At 42.0% G+C, this 25,284-nt stretch overlaps 1 protein-coding gene and 1 long non-coding RNA gene across 3 annotated transcripts in view; one reads left to right on the top strand and one right to left on the bottom strand.

The window, feature by feature from the left end:
- LOC123366047 overlaps nt 1-25,284 on the top strand; it is an 82,297-nt gene that overhangs the window by 48,445 nt on the left and 8,568 nt on the right. The window lies entirely within an intron of this gene.
- EPAS1 (endothelial PAS domain protein 1) overlaps nt 18,658-25,284 on the bottom strand; it is a 152,828-nt gene continuing 146,201 nt past the window's right edge. Inside the window, exons 13-16 of the mRNA XM_045009139.1 lie at nt 24,425-24,548; nt 24,203-24,320; nt 22,993-23,169; nt 18,658-21,015 (exon numbers count right to left, since the gene is read on the bottom strand). Of these exons, the coding sequence (XP_044865074.1) occupies nt 20,864-21,015; nt 22,993-23,169; nt 24,203-24,320; nt 24,425-24,548 (571 nt within the window). The 3' untranslated portion in view covers nt 18,658-20,863. The remainder of the gene's footprint in view (nt 21,016-22,992; nt 23,170-24,202; nt 24,321-24,424; nt 24,549-25,284) is intronic.

The following is a 25,284-nucleotide window of genomic DNA, read 5'->3' as shown; positions in this document are numbered from 1 at the left end:
AAAAAAATCAGACACAACAAACTGCACTACATAAATGTGCGTGTTGTCCCAGCTAACGAATGCAAGTCAATGTGGTTAAGCAGGAAATGCACTATATGGGTAGGCAGAGAAGGGCTTCATCTTAACAACTGCCATTGCACCTAAAATAGTCCAAGATGTGTGGTCTCTTTTCTGATTAACTCTGCATTTCTTTGCTTTTTGTTGTTTTGCTTCCTGTTGATATTATTTTTAATGCATCTGACAGACCTCAAAGGCTGCAATCAGTGGCCATCAACATTAGTAGTAAGGTGATACAATTAGTCTTCTGTATTCTTCTGGTGGATGACTCATGTGACATATCTCAAAATGAACAGCTACTGTATCAATTATTTTATGCCTCATTGAATTGAGTATAATGAGTGCTGTGTTGATTTTGTTTTTGGTTTTTTTTTTTTTTAAGAATTATGCACCAGCCACATTGTATGATGCAATTTAATTCACAAATGATATAAACGTCTAACTGACAAATGGGTTCAGGCTTAGAATGATGCCAATGAACTGGTGGCTTTGATTTGTGTTTTGGCACTTGCGGTGGTTTGATTTTGCTCTTGACCAAACTGAATATAACTTGTCCTGTATGAACATGTACAGAAATCAAGGACAGGACTTTCACATAATGGACTGCCTTCTGTTCTCTGGTACATCCCCAATGAAGTCAACTGGGAACAGAATTTGCCCAGCATGTTTTAAAATATGACTTTACACTCTGAAAAGAGATTGTGGCATTGGGGGACTCCTGTTTAATAGGTCTATCTGCCTTATACACCAAGTGAGCTTAATTTACAAGTAAAGTTGGGTTGGGTGGTTGTTTTTGTGATGGTGTCTGTCTGGTTACTAGCTGGCAGTGGGCGCTGTCCGGGGTTCTCTGCTCGGTGTCCCCGTCAGGCTCCCTTCTTATGACCCTTTGACCGCACTCCTGTCCCTGTTCTTTTATTAGTTGTCCCCGCAATTAGTGGGTTTCTGAGGTCCTGTAGATCCTTCCCTTAGGCTGAGGGGGGGATCCATTAGCATGGGGCGGGCTTCCGCCCGCCCCGTTTCCCGGAAACCCAATAGATACTAGCTGGCAGACAAGCTCAGATTAGAGCAATGGGGCAATTCACTTGTGTGTGAATACCAAAGAAATGCTAAAAGCAGTGTGTGTTCAAGCCAATTCACTTGTTAGTATAGATCAAAAGGAAATAATAATGTTATTGTCCACTTCTCCACATCTCAAACCCCACTGTTAGTCAAACCCCAGAACCAATTGCCATAGAGAATTGAACTTGCTTTCTCATCATTAGAGGTGGTCCCTCTCTAAAGTCTGACTGCAGCACACTGATGCGGTAGTGTTCCTGTGCTGCTAGCCACCCTGCACTTGTTCCATGGAGAAACAGAGAACTTCAGTCATAAGGCTTTCTCTCTTTCACGTTTCATGCCTAATATGGCCAACAGCAAGCATTCAAAAATCAACAGTCAAGTCTCAAAAAATCATGAGATTGAGATTCATGCAGTAATAAATTCTTTTTATTTGTTTTCTTCTGTTGGTTCCTTTAGGGTCACATTTCCAAGCTCTTCTTTACAACCATGAGAGCATTTTAAAAATGAAAGCTGAGTCTCATGTACTGACCTGACTCTATTAGCTGGTGCTTTTATTAAAAAAAACACCAAATATCGTGAGACTCATGAGATTTTTAAGCTGCATGTATGCTTTAACTCTGTGAGTCTTCGCCCCCTCCCCCCCAGCCCTACTCTACTGCTAAGGGTTATTTTTCTTTTTAAAATAAAGCCATTTTGATGTGATCAGTGGCTAGGGCTCCTGTGGTGCTTTGTAGCTGCAACTGAGTAAGAAACAGTCCCTTTTACAGAAAGGAGGAACAATGAACAGAGCCCAGGGTAGCTGAAATCCAGGACTGTGTTTCCTTGGAATGAGCAGACCCCTGCTGACGTGGATGATGTCACAATGCTAACATACAAACATAGAAGTAAGCAAAAGCCAGCTGTTGTCCAACACGTTGGCTTCTGCAAAAGGAAAATAATCTCAGAAACATGGTAAATTTTATTTCCATTTGAAAAAATCTTGTCTCTTTCCCACTTGGAAATAATTTCCTTGTCTTTTGGGAAGTTTTAAACAATAGCCAGTTCACAAAAATATTAAGAAATGGGATTATATTTTTAATAAAGGTAAATAAATCTGCATCTTTCAGATATCAGATATCTGTCATGTATGAAATTAACATTTCCCCCTTTAAAAAGCCTTTAGAGGAAAGGTCAAGATTTGACCTAAACCACTCTAAACAAGAAGGGCTGGACATGAGGCTGAAATTCCATGCTTTCAGCTGTTCTCTTGTGTATTTCAGCAAATAAATGTAAAATTACCTGCTGTTCAGACCTCAGTTGTGCTTAGGAACAACGGAGCTGGATTAAGGATGGAGTTAGTCTTTGCCATATTTTTCCTGTTTGTTTGGTGATTTAAGCCAGAATCCCAACAATAGTTTAGTATAGTTTTTCACATGTAATTGTCATATGTTTCTGATTGCTGCGTTCACATGCATAACAAGAACAAAACAGAAAGGATCTTAGGGTAGGTCTATACTTACCTGCCCGGTCGACGCGTAGAGTTCGACTTCTCGACTCCGAACGCGCTCCCGTCGACTCCAGAACTCCACCACCGCGAACAGCGGTGGCAGAGTTGACGGGGGAGCTGTGGACTTCGATCCCGCAGACCAGGCCTAACTTGCATAACCATATACATGTGAAAAAGGAGAGATCTGTTGATGAAAAGTGTGTGTGTAGTGGGGGAGGCTGGGATTAGATTGCTGTTGGTCCTTTGCACAAATGGAGGCAAGATAACGGAAGAAGCCTTCCTCCCTCCATCTGCATCCCATGCAAAGGCCAGGGACCATTGCATTCACTGTGCTCAAGGCAGGGTAAGACCTGTTCTTTTATGGGTCCTGTTCTTTGCAAATCACTAAGGGGGAGGGAACATGGTCCCATCCTATGAAGTGGGCAGGGTGTGCTGGGGGAGCATGTTATCACATAAAGAAAGGTCGATTTGACACCTCTCCTCCAGGCATCAAGGAGCATGGAGGGTGTGCATATGCCCTTGAACTCCTCCTAGGGCAGCTCCTCCTCGCCCCCCATTCAAGGCTGTGGACCTAATCAGTATTGTAGCTCCTTGCAACGCCACCTTCCGTGATTTAAAGCGCTTTTCTTCCTGAGTGATTCCCCAATATTACTTGGCCATATCCAGGCTGTAATCACATTGCCTATCCCTGAAATGTAACCTCCTCTGGGAAGCAAGACATGGAAGGACCCAGTGCTGAAACATGTAACATCACACAGCAATGCTAACTGATGATTTAGGATACTGAGCTCCAGGGAATATTGTATCCCATTGATGCTGTAGGGAGGATTTAACTAGGGAGAATGTAAGCATCCAGGTTAGAATTTATCCATCATACTTCGATTAACACCCTTCAAAAGATGACAAAAGCATTATGGAGTTTACAAGCAGTCTGGACAGCTGTTTTCATCTCCTCTAACAGCTGAAGTCAATGGAAAAACTCCCAGTGATGTCAACAGATTTGGGATCAGCCTGAAGAAGGTAAAGTGTGTGCGGAGTCACCCTGTTCATTGTACACAGTCACGATATAAATTCTTTATTGTTCAGACAGCGGTGTCACTGCACAGAAAATGGGAACTATTTCACAATCAAAATAACTTTCTTGGGGAGTTTGGACAAATCCTTCTCTCCTGATATTTTTTTCTCCAACATGGTAAATGAGTTTATTTGTAGGGCTGTCAATTAATCACAGTTAACTCACAGGGTTAACTCAAAAAAAGTAATTGCGATTAAAAAAATTAATCACGATTAATAGTGGGATTAATCGAGTTGTTAAACAATAGAATACCAATTAAACTTTATTAAATATTTTTGGATGTTTTTCAACATTTTTAAATATATTGATTTCAATTGCAACACAGAATACAAAGTGTACAGTGCTCACTTTATAATTTTTATTACAAATATTTGCAATGTAAAAAGATAAAAGAAATAGTATTTTTCAATTCACCTCATACAAGTACTGTCATGCAATCTCTTTATCATGAAAGTGAAATTTACAATGTAGAATTTTTTGTTACACAACTAATGTAAAACTTCAGAGCCTTTAATGCATTCAGTCCTACTTCTTGTTCAGTCAATCGCTAAGACAAAGAAGTTTGTTTACTTTTACGGTAGATAACGCTTCCCACTTCTTAATTACAATGTCACCTGAAAGTAAGAACACGCGTTTACATGGCACTTTTATAGCCAGCATTGCAAGGTATTTATGTGCCAGATATGCTGAACATTCATATGCCCTGTCATGCTTCAGCCACCATTCCAGAGGACATGCTTGCAGGCTTGCAGGCTGATGATGCTCGTTTAAAAAAAGAATTTTCCTTAGGGGAGAATTGTATGTCTCCTGCTCTGTGTTACACGCAGTCTGCCATATATTTCATGTTATAGCAGTCTTGGATGATGACTCAGCATATGTTGTTGTTTTAAGAAAAAACGGTTACCTACCTTTTGTAACTGTTCTTTGAGATGTGTTGCTCATGTCCATTCCATTCAAGACCTGCTGGACATCAGCAGAACACCCCCATTCATCTGTACTCAGCCACACAGCAGCCAAGCCGTCAAGTGCAGTGACTCCAGGTTCAGGTGCAGCAGGTTCTGTGACAGCAGATACGACCAAAGAGATAGCTGCAGCGGGATGACTGCCGAGAGACTCTGCAGTGATGACAAGGCCAGGCCGGGGCTATGAGGATGATCAATGCTTTGTCTTGCATCTGGCCACCATGGTAACCTTCTCCACCAGAGTGCCAAACTCTGGAGCCAAACCCTTAGGGAGGGATTCCCGGAACTTCCCAGAGATTAAAACTGTATTAGCCCTGCAGGGCCTGATGATTCGCCACCCAAAATTGCAGGCTGGCAGTAGAATAAATCTGTCTCACAAATAAATCAAGTTTCTTAGTGTCCTTATTTTTGGGAGTCATGGAGCTGAGGACCTGCTTGTCTTTTTCATTGGCTGCAGATACAACCAGCAAGCCCGGGGGCAGGTGGGTAAAGAGGTATTCGAAACCTTTGGCTGGCATAAAGTACTTTTTCTCAGCCCGTTTCAAGGTGGGCGTGGGACGTTGCACTCTATATGATTTTATGAAAATATGCTAATGAGTTTAATATAATGTAACTGGAATATGCTTCATGGAAAAGGTCTCTTTGTAAGGTATCATTACAAAGCTTATAATCTACTGAGTGTGATCATCCTATTTGTATAAATGTACCACTCTTGTATCTGAAACTAGAAATATGAAATATAACTCTGAGGGCCTATTATAATTATGCAAAGTGTGGGCCATTAATGGTGGTTTGGAATCTTGATGACTCCCATTAACCAGGACAATAGCAGAGGGCTATGTTTTACCTGTAAGTCTTCCTATATATGTGTGTGCTGGCATAGCAGAGGGCTATGTTTTACCTGTAAGTCTTCCTATATATGTGTGTGCTGGCAAGTGGGTAATGAAGTCTTACAGTGACATGTGATCATGTCACTTGAACTGGAATCCATCTGTAAGCAGAGTCAGGATGAGCTCTATCCTGACATCTGGTGGTGAATTATGGCAAGTGTGGAAAAGAATTTCAGGAGCTGATCTTGTTTGCATAGGCACACCCACCCCGCCTAGCATAGCCCACGGCAGCCTAAAATGGTCACTTTGACAGATGTGGGATCCCCAATTTCTCTGTTATTGGGGCAGGAGGAATAAAGTGGTGTTACCCTGATTATATGAATGAGGGACTATGAACCTGTTTTATGACAGAGGTTCTCACCATCAACTAAGCAGCACTCGCTAGACAAGGGACATGGGTGCCAAAACCCAGTGAATTGAGAAAGGTTGGAGACTGGTGTGTGTACCTGATTGTATGGGCCCCTTTTGAGGATCTGGAACACCAGTTGCACCTTCTCCTCTCTCCACTGTTGAAGAGCAGAGCTCATTTTGATTCTATTAGGAGTCCATCTAGAGACTGCTGAGCTGAATTCACTTTGGGCTAATCGTGCACCAGCACTGGGACTCCCCTACTACAAGCTGAAATCACTTACTGAGCTGAGATCACTGAGTGCTGTGTTAACTAGTGGGGGAGCCTGAAGATCTATCGCTAAGCGGCTGGCAGAGCGGCGCAGTTTGCAGCACAATTGGAGCAGCCCACGGAACAGTGAGTTGAGCTGAGTGGTTTGCGGGATGGTTGGAGCGGCCCACGGAACAGCAAGCGGAGTGGAGTGGTTTGCAGGGACAGCTGGAGCAGCTCACAGGTCGGCTGGAGGAGTGGCACAGTGGGTGGAGTGGAGATGGTCATGGTGAAGGCTGCAGCAGAACTCCACGGAGAGGCGGGGCAGTCGGCCCCGGCCTATGTAAGGTGCCCATTAACACTCTGTGTGTGCCTTCTCCCCCCATTTCCACCCAAGCTGGGGGGGTAAAACTCTGCAGATAAACTTTTGAACCCTGGGGTGGAGCTGACCAGGGACAGAGACTCTTGGGTTGTTGGACTTCGGGGTGATTGGACTTAAGACTCTAAGGGGAAAAGGACACTGCCAAAACTTACTTGGTGGGTCTTTTGCTCATGGTTTATGTTATGAATCCTGTTTGTGGTGTTTCCCCAATATGATGCCGCATTGTTTCCCTCCTTTTATTAAAAGGATTTTGCTACACTCAGACTCTGTGATTGCGAGAGGGGAAGTCTTGCCTCCTAGAGGCGCCTGGGGGGGTGGTATGTAATTGTCCCAGGTCACTGGGTGGGGGCTTGAGCTGGTTTTGCTTTGCGTTATTGAAACGGAACCCCTGGATACTGAACCCGGCCCTTTTTGCTGCCAACTCAGAGGGGCAGAAGGGTTACACATCTTTAACCTGGTGCTTTTCCATTGAGAAGGAGGGGATGGGAACCCAGAGAGGGACAAAGGATTCCCGTCTTATGCAAAAGATATATAAATGGGTGGAACAGAACAAAGGGGGAGCCATCATGAGGAATCCCCTGGCTACCACCTGAGCTGGAACAAGGGCTGTACCAGGGGAAAGGACTGTGCCCAGACTAAGAAGGCATCCAGTCTGTGAAAGAAACTTATTGAAACATCTCTGAGGGTGAGGTTTTTATCTGTACTCAGTTGCATTACTGTATTAGGCTTAATTTGCGTGTTTTATTTTATTTGACTTGGTAATTCACTTTGTTCTGTCTGCTATTACTTGGAACCACTTAAATCCTACTTTCTGTATTTAATAAAATCACTTTTTACTTATTAATTAACCCAGAGCATGTATTAATACCTGGGGGAGCAAACAGCTGTGCATATCTCTCTATCAGTGTTATAGAGGGCGAACAATTTATGAGTTTACCCTGTATAAGCTTCATACAGAGTAAAATGGATTTATTTGGGGTTTAAACCCCATTGGGAGTTGGGCATCTGAATGTTAAAGACAGGAACACTTCTGTAAGCTGCTTTCAGGTTAAGTTTGCAGCTTTGGGGTATGTGGTTCAGACCCTGGGTCTGCGTTGAAGCAGACTGGCGTGTCTGGCTCAACAAGACAGGGTGCTGGAGTCCTAAAATGCCAGGGCAGGAAAGCAGGGGCAGAAGTAGTCTTGGCACATCAGGTGGCAGCTCCCAGGGGGGTTTCCGTGATCCAACCCATCACAGATGGAATGAAGGAATGGGTCTGCCACAAGGCCTTTGCTATCTTGTGGACCCCTTCATGCACAGTCAGGCAGGGCAACCTGGGCAAGTGTAGAGGCTGAGAGAACATTGAAGAGGGTGTCCTCCTGCTCTGCCATCTCCTGTACCTCAAGCCCCAAGTTCTTGGCCACATGCCAGAGAAGGTCTTGATGCTCCCTGAAGTTATCTAGCTGGCTAGCTCTGGAAGGTCCTGCAACCACCTCATATGGGGACAACGAAGAAGACTGGACCACCGGTGGAGGTGCTGAGGTCTCGATCACTGTCAGAGAAAGAAGCTTTGGGGTGGGCACAGGTTCCTCCACCCCGACCTCAGAATGGGCTTTTGGTATCAGGTCTGGTGCCGGTGGAGCCACCATCCGATGTTCCATTGCAGGCACCGAGGAGTGCTGAGAAGGAGGCATCATCACAACTGGTACGCCCCACGCGCTCCAATAAGGCCACTGCACTGGCTACTGGCCATGCTGCTATTGTGGTGCCACCAATGAGGGACTCTGGTGCCCAGTGACACCGATGAGACCGTGACAATGGGCTGAACGGGCCCTCCATACTGGAGGAACCCTCCTCCGGCAACCACAGAGGAGCCGTCAACGCCTGTGTTTGTTTGCTGGTCGTAGCTACTGGTGACCATTGCCTGGGCATAACTGCACGGTAACTGGAGCATCGAGAGCGGTACCGGTGCCAGGGGGACCAGGACTGGGACAGGAAACTTTCCCATCATGCTGGTGATTGGGACTGACGCCTAGAGGATGACCATCAAGACAGCAAGTGGTGCTGGGAATAGAAAGGGGAGTGTTGACACCATGCCAGAGAGTAGCACCATGGGGATCTGGAAGCTTGCCTGGGTGACTGATGACAAGATTGGGATCTGCCCCGGGATTCCGAATCCAGTGATGATGATCAACGTCTTCTATCCGGCGACTGGAGTTGTTCCCCTGTCCTCTAAGGAGCCTTAATGGTGGCTTGCCTTCTTGGGGAGCCTTAGCTGGGTCCTGCAGCACCAGGATCGTTCTCGGAGCAGGTGGAGACCTGTGTTCTCTCTGTGCCGGGGGGAGCCTGGGCTGACAAAGGTGCAGGCAGGAGTGTGGGTCCCATACCGCTCCCATGAGTCAGTTGCATACCTTTAAGGGGGCTGGGCACCTCAGCTGGAGAGGCACGATCACATGGACATGGATCCCTTGATAGATGACCACTGGGCCTTCTTGCTCAGTGCTGGGGAGCGCTTCTTGGCCTTCTTCTTCGGTGCCAGCGATGGCAAACGGTGCCAGTAGAAGTCAGGTCCCAGCAATGTGCTGTGCACGGAGGCCAAGGCATTTGGTGTGACCTGCCTGGATGGCTTGGAAGCCTGGCAGAGCGCAGACTCCATCAGGAGAGCCCTGAGGCAGATGGCCCGCTCCTTCTGGGTGCGGAGCTAAAAGTTTTTGCAAATTTGGCACCGCCCCTTAATGTGTGACTCCCCAGGCACTGAAGGCATCTGCTGTGGTAGTCACTAACACGCATAGGCCTGTTGCAATCCGAGCAGAGCTTGAACCCAGGAGACTGGGGCATGCCCCGCCTGGGGCAAAGTCCCACTGTGACCCTAACTAGTAACTCACTAACACTTAACAAGTACTTAAAAACTTCCTAACAACTACTTAGCACTAGCAAAGTGAATGTACAATGGCATTAAGGCATGAAGTTCAGAATGGTAGACACCCGCTAGCTCTTGCTAAGCAAGAAAGGTGCTCCGACTGACCACCACAGGCGGTAAGAAGGAACTGAGGGGATGTGGGGCTGGCAGTGCCTGATATACCGCCGCATGAGCACAGCACTCCAGAGGGCGCCACAGCCAGCCCTATGGGTACTGCTAAGGCAAAAATCTCTGACAGTCGCGCACTCTGGTGTGCACACACCTAGAATGGAATCAACATGAGCAAGCACTCCAAGAAGAACATTTTCACTGCAGATTTGACAAAACGCAAAGAAGGTACTGATGTGAGATTTCTAAAGATAGATACAGCACTTGACCCAAGGTTTAAGAATCTGAAGTTCCAATATCTGAGAGAGATGAGGTATGGAACATGCTTTCTGAAGTGTTGAATGAGCAACAATCAGATGAAGAAACTACAGAACCCGAACCACCAACAAAAGAAAATCAACCTGCTGGTAGCATCTGACTCAGACAATGAAAATGAACATGAATTGGTCTACACTGTTTTGGATCATTTTCTAGCAGAACTTGTCTTCAGCATGGATGCATAACCTCTGGAATGGTGATTGAAGCATGAAGAGACATGAATCTTTAGCACATCTGGCACGTAAATACCTTGCAATGCCTGCTACAAAAGTGCCATTCAAATGCGTGTGCTCACTTTCACGTGACACTGTAAATAAGAAGCAGGCAGCGTTATCTCCCGCAAATGTAAACAAACTTGTTTCTCTGAGCAATAGGCTGAACAAGAAGTAGGACTGAGTGGACTTGTAGGCTCTAAAGTTTTACATTGTTTTACTGTATTTTCGAATGCAGTTACTTTTGGTACATAATTCTATATTTGTAAATTCAACTTTCATGATAAAGAGATTGCACCACAGTACTTGTAATGGAGGAATTGAAAAATACTATTTCTTTTGTTTTTTACAATGCAAACATTTGTAATAAAAATAAATATAAAGTGAGCACTGTAAATTTTGTACCCTGTGTTGTGATTGAAATAATTATATTTGAAAATGTAGAAAACATCCAAAAATATTTAAATAAATGATATTCTATTGTTTAACAGTGCAATTAACCACACGATTAATTGTGATAGATTTTTAAAATTGCTTTACAGTCCTACTTATTTGATTAGCGCTGGGCATGCTTTAACTAGGTTTTGCTCTGGAAACGGCAAGCAATAGAAGGACCTACTAGATACATTTCTATGCAACAAGAGGAAAGCTTAAGCTGTTGCTTCAACCTTCTTAAAATTTACCCAAACTAGAAGCAAGAAATAAATTGTTATGTACAATATTGGGCTTCTCTATATCTCTGTATAAATGCTGATTGCTCTTCTTATTCCCCCAGACACAGTGAGGTTCTGCTCTGAAAACTGACTGTGTAAATGACATCTTGTTGTCTAGTGTTTTCCATCTGGAGGTCGCATTCTGCTTTCAGTTATATTGGTGCAAATCCATTGACTTTAAAGGGCTCACAAATGGTATGACAGCAAGCAGAATTTGGCCAAATGACTTTTCATATCAAATTTGCTCAACTTCCAAGCTGACGTGCTGGGGAGTGGTGGTGGTTGGCGTTAACAACCAGTTCTGCAATTCCTTCTGCTAGCTGAACATAGTGCTGTTTTTCTTCTGCTCTGCGTGTGTCACTGCTAAAAACAGATGTTAAATGAATGTTAAGGTTTCAAAGATAAGCACTTAAAAGTTACGAAATGCCAGAAAACAGCATGTACAAAATTAAAATGGGAAAAACAATATATTTCCCCTAATCCTTTCTTGGAAATGGCTGAACTGTTCTAGCTGAAACTTTTTTAAAAAAAATTCAGTCGGACACAGGCACCTGGCATGGAAAATTTTCAGCTCAAATGGTTACAGTGTGGCAAAGCTGTGACTAACTGAAAACAGGCTTACCATGGAAAGTTTCAGACTAGTTAAACTATGGGCATCACTGCCAACTCTATCAGTAATAATATGGGCACAGGCAACCTTAATTCTAGCATTTCCGAACTTTTAAGTGCTTAACTTTGCAACCTTAATTTATCTGTGTGCATGCGTACGTGTGTGCATGGAGAGAGCGAGCGAGATGTACAATGTCATCAGCCATCATTGACAATGAAGCCTCTCTAATCAGAATGTAGCTGTTTTTAGTTTATTCTGGCACAAGCATCAAATACAGCACTGTGTGCTCTGGTCTTCTATAGCTTTATTAATATGAAATAAACACTTTTTGACAGAAAACTAGGCAGCTGTGACTTAGCACATACACAAGAGGAATAGCAAGGTGCTATACTTAGTGATTTTTTTTCTCACCATAAGCACATTTTTATTCATCAAATGAGCTGGTATAATAAAACCGATATCATTGATTTTTGCAAATTCAGAACTTGAGGTTTTTCCAGTGGTTTTCTACAGTAGTCCAGTGACTTTTTTCCCTTGACGTGCCTATCATTTCTTACTGTAAAGATGATGTTGGCATTCTCAGCCCTTCTCGCCCAAGGTGATCAAACTAATTTTTGATGGGTGAGTAAAACTTGCGGTGTTTTGGGGGGTTTTTTGTTTGTTTTTTTTAAGTCTCTTCTATTGATCATAGTAAAAGACAAGTGAGTTGCTTTGGTGCCCAGACTGGTAAAGTTCTGTAATAATGTTGCAAGACAGTCTTCTCTGTTTAAAGTTAGTGACCAGAAAAAACAGAAACTGTATAAACATTAAAAACATCACCTTTCATGCAATTCACCTTACTTAGCCCCGACCCAACAAAACACTCAAGCACACGAGTAGTCCCATTGACTTCAGTGCTACTAAAAAAGAAAAGAGATAATTTGCCTAGAAATACTCACTTTAGATTTTAAAAAATCTAAACTCTAGAGCCTCTGAAAAACTGCCTCAAACAGCCTTCACTGCTAATGACCTTGAGTCTTTCCCCAGTGTGAGCCAGTTTTGAACTGGTGACCTAGAAGCAAAAGCTTGTGTCTCCACCAACCCTGCTGCATCCTGACACAGGGGAATCTAGATCCATGAATACCTGTGAATAAAGATGCCTTGAGCCAGATGTTTCAAGGCTTTAGGGAAATGATAGACTGGAAAAAATTCGGATCCCTTGCCTAATGGTAGCTAAGTCTTCAGATTTGATTGTCCTAGTTCTTGCCATTTGGTCTCATCCTCTCGCTAGTCAATTTGAATGAAACCTGGTTGCTCCTGGGATTAGCTAAAGATATTTCTCTTACTTTTATGCTGCTTTGTTTTGGCCTGTTGTGCCTTGATTTCACATTTCCAGTCTCCCATTTTTTGTGTGTCTGTCTAGCTCTCATGTGCTCTTGTGTGTTTAGTTCCTTTCCTTGCTTCAGTAAAACATCACTGCTAGCAGCAATGTGAGGCTGAGAGTTAGCACTGACACTCTGGAACAATCATTTCCCATTCAAGTGGAAATTCACAGCTATCCGTCTAGCAAGGAGTCTAGAGCTGCTCATGCAGAATAGCACTGAATCCTGGCATCAGGTAGAGCTGCCTGCTGTTGACTGCTCATTGTGGTTCTATCCACGAATGGTTTGTTTCTGGTACCCCTTGAAAACAAGAGGAATCGTCTGATAGGTCTGGAAAGCATCTATTCTTGGGCCATTTGCTTGTACCAGCATGTGCTTTGCTGCTTGCTTACACATGGGCTTATTTTGATTCAGTTCATTGGAGAAAGCAAACATTCTGCCACAGCCGTACTATAGAACAATGACAACAGTGTTTCCACCAAGTGCAATACATCCTCAAAGGCAGGTGGCCTCAGGTCTACAACCCTTGTAACACATGCATGGGCGCTGGCACTTGTGGATGTGATGGTATGTAAATGTATTTGTAGAAGCAACCACGGACCTAGGGCGCCACTCTCCTTTTTCAACCTCACTCAAGCCCTGTGTAAGTTGAACTAGCAGAGTAAGGGTTTGTATAGTGTCATAATGGGCAATTCTTTTTTTAACACTAGGCTGGTGGAGGTGGAGCTGGAGGTGTGTGGTCGAACACACTGAAACTGTGTGACAGGGGATTGCTGTAGCCCAATGAATCAGGCATCCTTCTGTTTCATGGCAGCTGCAGGGATGTAGGTCTCATTTCTCTGCAGCTTTGTTTCTACAGACACAAACATTTACCCCTTCCAATTTGTCATTCTTAAGGATAAGTTTTTGGATGTCAGGTCTGGCACTGATTTGTTATGTTTGAAAAGCCTCAAATAAGATCTTTCAAGAAATAGATAAGAAACTTCAGTCGAAAGGTGATTAATTCTATTATGAAATACAACAGGCCCAGGAATTTGATTGGCATTATCTCGTTAAGAATGCCTCTGACCTGGGCTACCTCAGCTATTGTGCCATGTTCTCCAGTATGGTCTGAAGGAGTGACACTGATGTACAAAAATACAGAGAGCGAACCGATTCTTCCAGTATACGACATAATTTATGCTCACCCAGCCTTTCATGTTCTGTATGGGAACCCATGAGCTCAAGGAGCAGTATAAGCAGAGTAACACAACACTAGCGGGCAGCAACCCTCCTCCCCCGGGAACCCAGGATTTTGAGGGCTCATCACCAATTGCAGCTGCCTCTTCCCACACAAGCGCGGACTTTCCCAGCTGAAGTGACCTTCTAAGAAGTCCCTAGGAAGGGAGCACAGGGATTTACTGTTTGTTAGAGGAATTTTTAAATGATTTAAAAGAGGACAACTTTAACTGTTTTATAACTCGCAAGGTCTGCAAGTCATTAGGCTGAGTAACCACATGATATCTCTTCCCTTCGTTCTCAGTCACTTGGTTTAACATGTTTTTAATGAGACTGTAAACTCTGCCAGGCAGGGACCACCTTTCCACACGTATTTGGTGCATAGTACAACTGGGCCTCAGCCAGGATTGGAGCCTGTGGGAGGCACCAGACTATAAATAATGGTAAAAATACTGGAAGATAGTGCTAGTTCTACTGAATCAGGTGGTAGCGTAACAGCTGAGCAAGTTCTTCTGCTGCAGGAGCTGTGCCTGACTACTTGAAGTGGACACAATCGGCCAAAGAAATAAAAATGGTTGGTTGCAAGCTAGAGCGATGTAGTTAAATGATCTTGACTTAGGCCAACTCTTACTAGGAGCACTCGGACGCTGGCAAAGCACTCCTAGGGTGACACAGTTCATAGGGGCAAACCTGGGGAAATAAGGGGGGAGGACCTGGAATAAACTAGAACTGTGTTTACATTAGGGGTTTTGCCAGCACAGTTGTATCAGTCAGGGACTTACACCTCTTCACACACCTGACTGACATAGCTATGCTGGCAGCAGTTTGTAGTCGAGACCTGCCCTTACTGTGAGATGCAACATACCATTGGTTCAGGAACATGAATAAGCAGGGAAAGGCAGTGGTAACCTGTTGATATTTCAGTGTGGTGATGACAGTTAATGAGTCCATTGTTTAATGGAGTCTAGGCACGGGAGACTGAGCTTTTGTGGTTAATACCCACCACACGTGCACATGCACAACAGTTGCCATCGGTGGCTTTTTCTGGGGGGACGGAGGGGACACCAAACCTAGCCACCATTTTTCAGATGGTGTTTGGAAGGCTTTGCCTGTTCCTGCAGCTTCCCTTTCTAGAGCCAGAGTGGCTGCTCCCAGCTGCCTTCTCAAGTTATGGGTTAGGAAGAAGCTATGATCTGGCTTTAAGATGTGTTTAGTGAACTCCTTGGTTTACTGTGTTACCTATAAATACTTCCACAGTTCTTGTTACATTTATTGATTAAACTTGCTTTTTCACTTTTCCTTGCCTTGCTTTGTGCTGTTTTATGCTTTCAGTAAGACCAATTAAGTGGAGAAGGAAGAAGTCTTAATATCATGGTCCTTAATGTGCTACTTGATCAGCTAAGAGAGGTCAGTGAGGAAATCCTTACTCATCTACAAATACATTTATAGTTAAAAGAAGAAATATGCTGCTCTCAAGTTAATTTACTCTTAATAATAATCCATTAGCTTCTCTTGTTGTGACTTGCTTTTGGGTCCATAGATGATGGTGCCATTATTATATATAAAACATGTATTGCTTTTGGCTGGTGTCTTGGGTGCTCACTGTGGCTTATGCACCCAGAGTCAGAGATCTGAATAATCGTATGCACACCAATACAACAGCAAGGCCCAATGGTCCATAAGCAACAAAGCTAGGCAAAGGAAGCAGGTTTGGACTGGGTATTTGAACATGGAGTGGCTGATGCTTCGTGTAAGAATCATAGAATATCAGGGTTGGAAGGGACTTTAGGAGGTCATCTAGTCCAACCTCCTGCTCAAAACAGGACCAATCCTCAACTAAATCATCCCAGCCAGGGCTTTGTCAAGCCTGACCTTAAAAACCTCTAAGGAAGGAGATTCCACCACCTCCCTAGCTAACCCATTCCAGTGCTTCACCACCCTACTAGTGAAAAAGTTTTTCCTAATATCCAACCTAAACCTCCCCCACTGCAACTTGAGACCATTACTCCTTGTTCTGTCATCTGCTACCACTGAGAACAGTCTAGATCCATCCTCTTTGGAACCCCCTTTCAGGTAGTTGAAAGCAGCTATCAAATCCCCCTTTATTCTTCTCTTCTACAGACTAAACAATCGCAGTTCCCTCAGCCTCTCCTCATAAGTCATGCGCTCCAGCCCCCTTATCATTTTTGTTGCCCTCTGCTGGACTTTTTCCAATTTTTCCACATCCTTCTTGTAGTGTGGGGCCCAAAACTGGACACAGTACTCCAGATGAGGCCTCACCAATGTCGAAAAGAGGGGAATGATCACATCCCTTTATCTGCTGGCAATGCCCCTACTTATATAGCCCAAAATGCCAGTAGCCTTCTTGGCAACAAGGGCACACTGTTGACTCATATCCAGCTTCTCATCCACTGTAACCCCTTGGTCCTTTTCTGCAGAACTGCTGCCTAGCCATTTGGTCCCTAATCTGTAGTAGTGCATGAGATTCTTCCTTCCTAAGTGCAGGTCTCTGCACTTGTCCTTGTTGAACCTCATCAGATTTCTTTTGGCTCAATCCTCTAATTTGTCTAGGTCTCTCTGTATGCTATTCCTACCCTCCAGCATATCTACCACTCCTCTCAGTTTAGTGTCATCTGCAAACTTGCTGAGGGTGCAATCCATGCTATCCTCTAGATGATGAAGATATTGAACAAAACTGGCCCCAGGACTGACCCCTGTGGCACTCCGCTTGATACCGGCTGCTAACTAGACATGGAGCCATTAATCACTACCCATTTAACCCAATGATCTAGCCAGCTTTCTATCCACCTTATAGTCCATTCATCCAGCCCATACTTCTTTAACTTGCTGGCAAGACTACTGTGGGAGACCGTATCAAAAGCTTTGCTAAAGTCAAGGAATAACACATCCATTGCTTTCCCCTCATCCACAGAGCCAGTTATCTCGTCATAGAAGGCAGTTAGATTAGTCAGGCATGACTTGCCCTTGGTGAATCCATGCTAACTGTTCCTGATCACTTTCCAAGTGCTTCAGAATTGATTCCTTGAGGACCTGCTCCATGATTTTTCCAGGGACTGAGGTGAGGCTGACTGGCCTGTAGTTCCCCAGATCCTCGTCCTTCCCTTTTTAAAAGATGGGCACTACATTAGCCTTTTTCCAGTCATCCGGGACCTCCCTGGATTGCCATGAGTTTTCAAAGATAATGACCTATGGTTCTGCAATTATATCTGCCAACTCCTTTAGCACCCTCGGATGCAGTGCATCCGGCCCCATAGACTTGTGCTCATCCAGCTTTTCTAAGTAGTCCTGAACCACTTCTTTCTCCGCAGAGAGCTGGTCACCTCCTTCCCATGCTGTGCTGCCCAGTGCAGTAGTCTGGGAGTTGACCTTGTTCGTGACGACAGAGGCAAAAAAAGCATCAAGTACATTAGCTTTTGCCACATCATCTGTCACTAGGTTGCCTTCCCAATTCAGTAAGGAGCCCACACTTTCCTTGACTTTCTTCTTGTTGCTAACATACCTGTAGAAACCCTTCTTGTTACTCTTAACATCCCTTGCTAGCTGCAACTCCAAGTGTGATTTGGCCTTCCTGATTTCACTCCTGCAAGAGAAAGTCAGAGCTCTTCAAATGGGGTGGGGGGGGGAAGCATGAGAAATGGCATGGGGTGAGAGAAAGAAACTGCTCTTGCCAAGACATCCTCTAACAGGGATTATTTGAGGGCAAGTCACTGGCTGATTCCCTAGCTGTAAAATGGAGTCAATAATACCTCCCTATCCTACAGGCTGCTGTGATGGTTTGTTAATGTTTGTACAGTGCTTCTGTAGGAGCGGTATACATATTGCATGTTAGACAATGACTGGAACTGCTAAGCACTTGCAGCTCGTATTGGCTTCCGTTGGAACTGCAGATGCTCTGCATCAGTGATCAGTTTTCCTCTAGGGTATTTGCTGCCTTTGAATGGCCTGTCCATGGATGTGCTTTGGTAAAAACCTTAGGAAAAGGGCTGACATGCTTGTTGGCATTCAACTCTAAACCCTGGGGAGGGAGCTTGCATGAAGGTCCTGACATCTGAGACATTCAAGGCAGTGGGAGAAAATAATTTATTAGGAAAATCATGATTCATAGAGGCACCCTGGTTGCTAGCAGTACGGTACGCTTGACTACTGTTGCCAAACACTACAAATCAAAGGTAAAAGTATAAGAGAATAAATGCATAAAAGTATAAAAGAATAAATGCAATGATTGGCAGTTCAGTGTCTAAGATCATTTTCTACGGTATTTGTTAAATCAAACACCATGTGTATTGCATATACTCACTCTGGCAAATTTCTATTGATTTTATAAATTCAGTGGGTCATATTGTACCATACGTTTTAAAACAGTCCCTATTGAAATAAGAGTCAGATTCAATGGCATGATATGTTTGAAGGTATGGGAATTTATCTTAACCCTTTGCATGCTGAAGGCTGGTCCAGGATCCGTTGAAGTTAATGGATGGAAAGGTTTATAATACATCACTGTTTCTTTATGCCTTTGGTTGATGTTGCTCTAATATTCTTTTCTAGTTTTTAAATATGGGTAACTTTTGTTCTTCTTTCAAGCTTTTAATGATCAATGCAAACCTTCATTTTCTATAAATAATTTAATAAATACTTTGTTTTACAATAATACATCAAGTGACAAATTCATAGCAAACAAGAGTCACAAAGAATTTAGGATCAGTATACTTTAATAAGGTATCAGTGTCAAAATACATTTCCTTATCAAATTAAAGTTCCCATACAGTCATTATATTGTCAATAAAAATTCAGAAATATAGATCATAAAATAATGCTGCTACGTTTGGTTAATATTAAGCATGGAATATTTGAGTGTCTAGTAAACTTATGGTATAACATCTTTAATGCTGAAACTACACAAACAAAAAAAATAAAAGAGCAATATTTAAGTGTCATTAACCCTTCAAGCACTCAAGTCATTACCACTGCAGATTTGTCAAAGCTGCTTTGCTAAGTATCATTAGACGCTTACACATTTTTTTCTCACATAGCAATAGGTTCCTTTTAAAAGTAACTTATTTTTGGTAAAAAGTTCTTAAAGGTAGTGAGGGACACTAATAACTTTTTTTAAATGTACCAACAACAGAAAAGGTTTTCAATTATTTTTTCAGTGTGTAAGACTGTAAGGTTAAGTATCACTTAAACACAATGAGCTCTGAAGTGTTCAATGAATGCAATGCTCCCTACCTGCAAATGTTAGTGCATAGTACAAAGGGATTTGATGGAACATAGACTTCAGTGGAGTTGGAAGTCTGAGTAGAATGGCTTTGAGTTTGGGGACAACTTTAAGGGCCAGATTTTCAGCTGGTGTAAACTGGCACTGATTTACATCAGCGGAGGATGTTAGCTTAGGGGCAAGAGGAAATAGTTTGTCCTCGCATCTGCTATCAGGGATTTGCCCTTCCTTTCCTGGTTTTCCACTGAACACCTAGACTTTACAGAGCAATACCATTATTCTTATTTTCCAGCAAAGGCAAAGAGGTTTCCGGGGACAAAACTGAATCCTTGCCCTTTAAATAAATTCACGATAACAAGAGTTGTTTTTATGGTGGTTCTGAAGATGTCCGATTGCCTTACAATGACATACTGTAAGATACTTGAAAGGCTATCAACAATACAAGGAAAGCTAAAACACTAAAGAAAACCCTCCCAGCCCAACACTCTTAACATCTTATTTTCACTAGGGTAACTCAGTAAAAGGCAAAGGGAAGTAGGCAAGGGGAAATACTATTTTAACTTTTATTTTTAATGTTTCATGAGTGTGGATTATGTTGCTATCTAGCAAATAAAATGCACACACAAAAAAGGTCAACTTAATTGGTAATTAGCAGTGTTAGTACTGGCTTTTGGACAAATCCTTACAGTCCTGCAATATTGGCAACACAATCCTGAGTGTTCCCAGCGCTCGCCAAAAACAGCTCTTAAAAAGTGAGTATGGTTCTGGTTCTATGTCTTAGCCATAACAAAAGTACCAATACATAATAACCCAAACAGAAATTTCAAAGATTCAGTTACATTTTGTGTAAAAAAAAAAAAAAAAAATAAAAGAAATACCCCCCCGCAAAAAAAAACCACCATGAAACCCCATCACAAATGAAAACCTATGTGCAGAGCCTCTGCTAGCATACGTCAGTGTGGCTCTCTATACAGCAACAGAGCACCAGTTTCAGCAGCTGAGGATCTAGCCCATGTTAGGGAAACAAAGCTACGCTGTGCAACTTTCGCAGATACCCAAAAACTCTGCAGTTCACCCTTCACATTTCTTTCAGCAAATAGTATCTGATTTAGGGAGAGAAAGTCAGAAAGTGGTGGTGTGAGGTTTTTTATTTTTTTCCCCAAAGATGTTAACATTTACAATATGATTAGTGCTGGGAAATAGAGACTACAAACACAATAGGGGCATGGAGCATTTTAATTTAGAAGGTCAACACAAACTGTGGTTGGAAAGCAGATTTTTTTGTTTGTTTTCATTTATCTTTGGCAATAAAAATCAATCTTTGCAGTTCAGGAGCCAAAGTATTAGAGAGACATTTACACCACAGTTTTGTTAGCATGAATACTGAAGAAACTGTCAGAGAATATAAATTACAAGTCAGGCAGGAGGGGAAATAATATAAATTTTCTAAAGAACACTTTTATTGAAATAGAGAAAAATACAGTAGATGTATATTTTTAATAAGAATAATAAAGTGAGTAACTTCAAAAAGGGCACTATTTGGTAATGTGGACAAGTTCAATACATAAGTAAAATCTTGTAAAAGTGTATTGGGTATTAGAAATTGTCTACTTGAAAAAATATATTTAAAAACTGAAGCTGTTTTGAACAGTATAGGCCAAGGAATAGTGCAGGGTTACTCAGGTTGCCTGGTCAAGAGCTCTGAGCAAATCACATCCTTGCAGAAGTGTAGAACTGCCCAAAACAGGGACATTCACCTCACAGTCATATCTGGTCAATTCAGGCAACAAATAGGGTTCATAAGACTGCCCAAGCAGACGACTTGTCACACCTGAAATAGAGTGTTAAAGAAAAGTTGTAAAATAGTGAATGATGCCCATCTAAACAGAGTGGGGAAGGTTAACTTTTCCCTCCTTTAGCTTTCTTTGGTATTCTATAACATTCAGGCACCTGAAAACAGCATTACATCTTCCAGTTCAAACCTATATATGCCAAACAACATTTAAAACTGAGAATAATCTCACATGTTGAAATTTTAGCTAGAAGTGAAACATGTTTTCTTTTCCTTGTCATTTAGATTTTTTTTTTAAAGGGGAAATCATTCTAGTTCAAAAACAGGAAACCTGTAGTAAACCACATAGTTTTCTGAATTAGCACCAATTGCAGTCATGTACCTCATCTAATTTTTTTTTAAAAAGGATCATAAAATAAAGTCAAACCTACATCTGCTGAACTATGACTCACTTCTGTGATTGTGCTGTTGTTGTAGTAAGCTGTTTGTTCCCACTTTCAGTTGAAGGGAAAAATGTATGCACAAGCTGCCAAACATAAAATCACTCTGAAGTTACACAGTTGCTACATTTATAACTATGAAAAAGAACTGCAATAATCATATTTAACATTGCGCTATGTCATTGCAACTTTTATTCCTTTATTTACCAAGATTGATGGTGGGCGTCAGATTTTGTTGAGATCAAAGTTACAAAGTCCAAGTATATGGAGGAAAGGACAGTAAAAAATGAAGGATCAAATTCAGATATAACTTGATATAAAGAGGACAAAGACAGTACTGGGTGCTGGGAATAGGCAATAGTGGACAAGTTTTCTCCACTCACTGTTGAAAAAAAATATTTTTTTAAATTCTCGTTAAATTTGTTTAGGAAGATTTTCATTACAGTCAGAAAAGTGAACTGCTATAATGTCATTTAATGTGCCTGTTGAACTGTGAAGCGTGCACTAGCAAGGCATTGTAAGGCTGTTATTTTAGCCGATATATTTTAATACATTTGCTAAACAGTCCTTATTAAAGGAAAAATGGCTCTATCTGATGTTAGTGAGGTATAATTTTAGAGGAATGACTGAGGCTTACTTACCCTTTGCCTAAATCTATATAGGTATCCATTGACAGTTATGCCTTTGGACACTTATTTTGAAGAGTATCCACTGATGGGTTCTCAAGGATACAGACACCAATGCATGGCCATTTAAATTTTCAACTTTGGATATTTAAAATTAATGCTTTTCAAGGGTCAGAGCCTTCTCTCCTGCTTCTCTGGGGTTGTAATGCTCTAAATGCAGCAGAACCACCATGGATCCACTGCACAGGGGCTTACATGGCCACACAGAAGAGGAATAAGGTACAGGCTAGCAAGGGAGAGCTTGTGCATGACTATTGGGTCTGCAACAATGTGGATGAACTGACTGAAATCAGGCCTGGTTAATGGCATTCCAGAAATGGCTATTTTGGCAGCTTCTATGCTACAATCTGATGGGAGGATTCTGAGCTGCCAGTTCATACAGAGTTCCCTGGTTCAATCTCCATTTAACTTAAGCTTCACACAGGGGACAAAGTTGTTGGGTTGGATCACGTCTAACTCATTTTCTGGGAGGAAGAATTTTATATAAGTACATACATGCATGTGGTTTACTGTCGAGACTGTGCTGAGGGGTGCTATTGAAATGATGGATAGTGTGTGCAATATAAATGTTCATATTAAATGTACACACTTATCTATATAGAGAGAGAGAGAAAACAAAACACTAAGTTGAATTTATATGAAGTGTGAAAGTTTGTGCATATGATATGGCCTAGAGACACACGTTTGTGGGATTTATGCACAAACTGTCAAACTAGATATAAACTTATACATACATTCAGAATTTCATCACTTCAGTATAATATGAACTATACAGATTTGGGTTGAAGTTTATTGTCCTCTAACTCCCCTTTATAAGCCATCAGTCCTCATATCTGTATTGAAACCAAAGAGCAAAGCTATTTTCTCATTTGTCTGTGATAGCCCCTTACCTGACTTTTTATGAGTTGGTTGAACATTGAAGTTCTGATAATGGGAACTGTAAAACTGAGGGGAGAATGCTGCTTTCTGATTATCACCAGGGCTTCCGCAGGAGGGTTGCTGCTGTCGCTGCTGCAGTTGGTTCACTGGTTGGCTCAGACCTCTCTGTGAGTTACGAATAAACTCGTCTAAAATTAAATGTGACAATTGTTTTTTAAAAATGACCTTTGTGTTACAATGTGCCAATATATCTTCTGGGAGCACAAGTGCCGGGACTGAGCTTCCCAGAGTCCTTGACTATAGCAATGAAAGTATAACTGGCAAACTTTACTACACTGCTTCAAAGCTATGGCAGACCACCTTCACTGGTTAGTCAGTCACAGCTACCCTGGAGCAGAGATTACATCACTGTGCCAAATGAGTGTGGCCATTTTGTGAGAGAGCTTAAGACCAGGAGGCTAGATTCAATCTTTTTTTCACTTAAAGGATTAATGTGCTCACTGAATTATTTATACAGATAGTGTAGATGAAATTATTTTTTTCTTCCTAATAAGAGTTCATTCCGAAATCTACAGCAGGTTTAGAGAACCACCTTATTTTGATCACTCATCATTACCAGCACTGGAGGGTTCTTTCTTCAGAACCATTGACTGGGTAAACATACTCCTAACCTAGTTGTGAATAAATGATGCTGCATATACCAGGATGGGTTGTAGACCATTGTATTGTGACTGTCCCAGTGGGGAGAAGAAGAATTGGAATTTTAATACTTCACACTAAGTTGATGTCTTAACACAGAAATCACACTTACTTTAAGCTGCCTTCCTGTGGCCTTGGACCTACTGCACAGCAGAAGAATATTTTTGCAACCAGAAGGTATAAACTTTTTTAATGAAAACTCTGATGCTGTGGAAATTACTGGAAATATCAAAAGGCCACAGTGACCCTAAATCTGAGCTATAGTGGAACTATCACTTCAGGCTCCCTGGGAAGCAGAGCCCCAGAACAATATATAAGCTTTCATTTACAGGACAATCCAACTCAGAGCACTGTTGACTGCGTTAACAGTTGTTGGTCTATATGTATAGTTTATGGTAGTTCTTCTGCTTTTGGCATGAAAATGGCAGGTATGATAATTCCTGTACAGAGTCTTTGTTTCTAGTGAAACTGTCCTAAAATAATATCTAGAAATGAACATTATAGAATCAATTTATGTCTTACCAGTAAGGACACTTGTGCTGAGGGACTTCTTTTCAGTAACCAATGAACAATTTTCACCTTTGAGAATTTTCATCCTTTTCCACATTAAATGAGATGGGTTCATCATTGACAAATCCGCCTGCAGTTGGATAAAGAAACCAGAAACAGACATAACTAATCAAAATGAAAACCCTTTTGTAATGGTCATTGTTTGAAGTGTCTGAATTCCTTATAACAGATTACCCCACTCAGCTGTTGAAATGTTTGATCGTCATAATCCATCTGTCGCTTCAGTTTCAAACTGTTGGCAAGAGCAATTCTTGCAGGGTTTATATCTATGCCCCGTTGCTCAAAACTGTCCAGTGATCTGTAAAGAAAAGACCCTTCCTTGAGTGAGTAATTTGCAAATAAATAAGACTATTTGTGTCTGATTGATCTTTCAAAGCATTAAGGTTCTTTTGGCATAGGACGGTGAGATGGGCTAGACTGCAAGTGTAGAATTTTTCCTGGACAGCTAACCCAGTTGTCAGTACACTTATTGCCATAATGCTTGGAAACTTTCAACAGCAAGTGTTAATAAAAGTCTGGTAAGTCATTACCTCACAATCTAGAAGCAAAACCTTGATTGTGAAACAAAAATTGTATGACTTAGTAGGTCAAATTTTTAACAGGGCTTAACCTGCCCTCCATTTTTGCAGGCACAATTATGGGCACATATGTTAGTGGTCACATAGCCAAAAAGGCTAGCAACTGCATACAATTAATTGATCCTTCAGGTATAAAACTGCACGTGCCCACACCCCTGAGATGGTTACAATTTTTTTAGAAAATGAAACCCATCATCTTGTACATCTTTAAAAGTATTAACAACCCTAAAGCATTTAGAGCACTTGTCATCTGTGATTCCCAAAGAGCTTTATGAAGGTCAGCCAATATTTTTATCTCCATGTTACAAATCCAGAATCTGACGCACAAAGTTGTTAAGTGACCTGTCTGAACTGGACTACTGTGCTTCTATCCTGGTCCTTACCCTATGCTCATCATAGTAGTAATAAATATAAATAAGCTGTATTGAAAATCTGAAATTTAAGGATGATTTCTGT

Source organism: Mauremys mutica, chromosome 3 (assembly GCF_020497125.1).
Source record: "Mauremys mutica isolate MM-2020 ecotype Southern chromosome 3, ASM2049712v1, whole genome shotgun sequence".
Classification (NCBI taxonomy): Eukaryota; Metazoa; Chordata; order Testudines; family Geoemydidae; genus Mauremys; species Mauremys mutica.
This window is presented reverse-complemented; position numbering and strand designations above follow the sequence as displayed.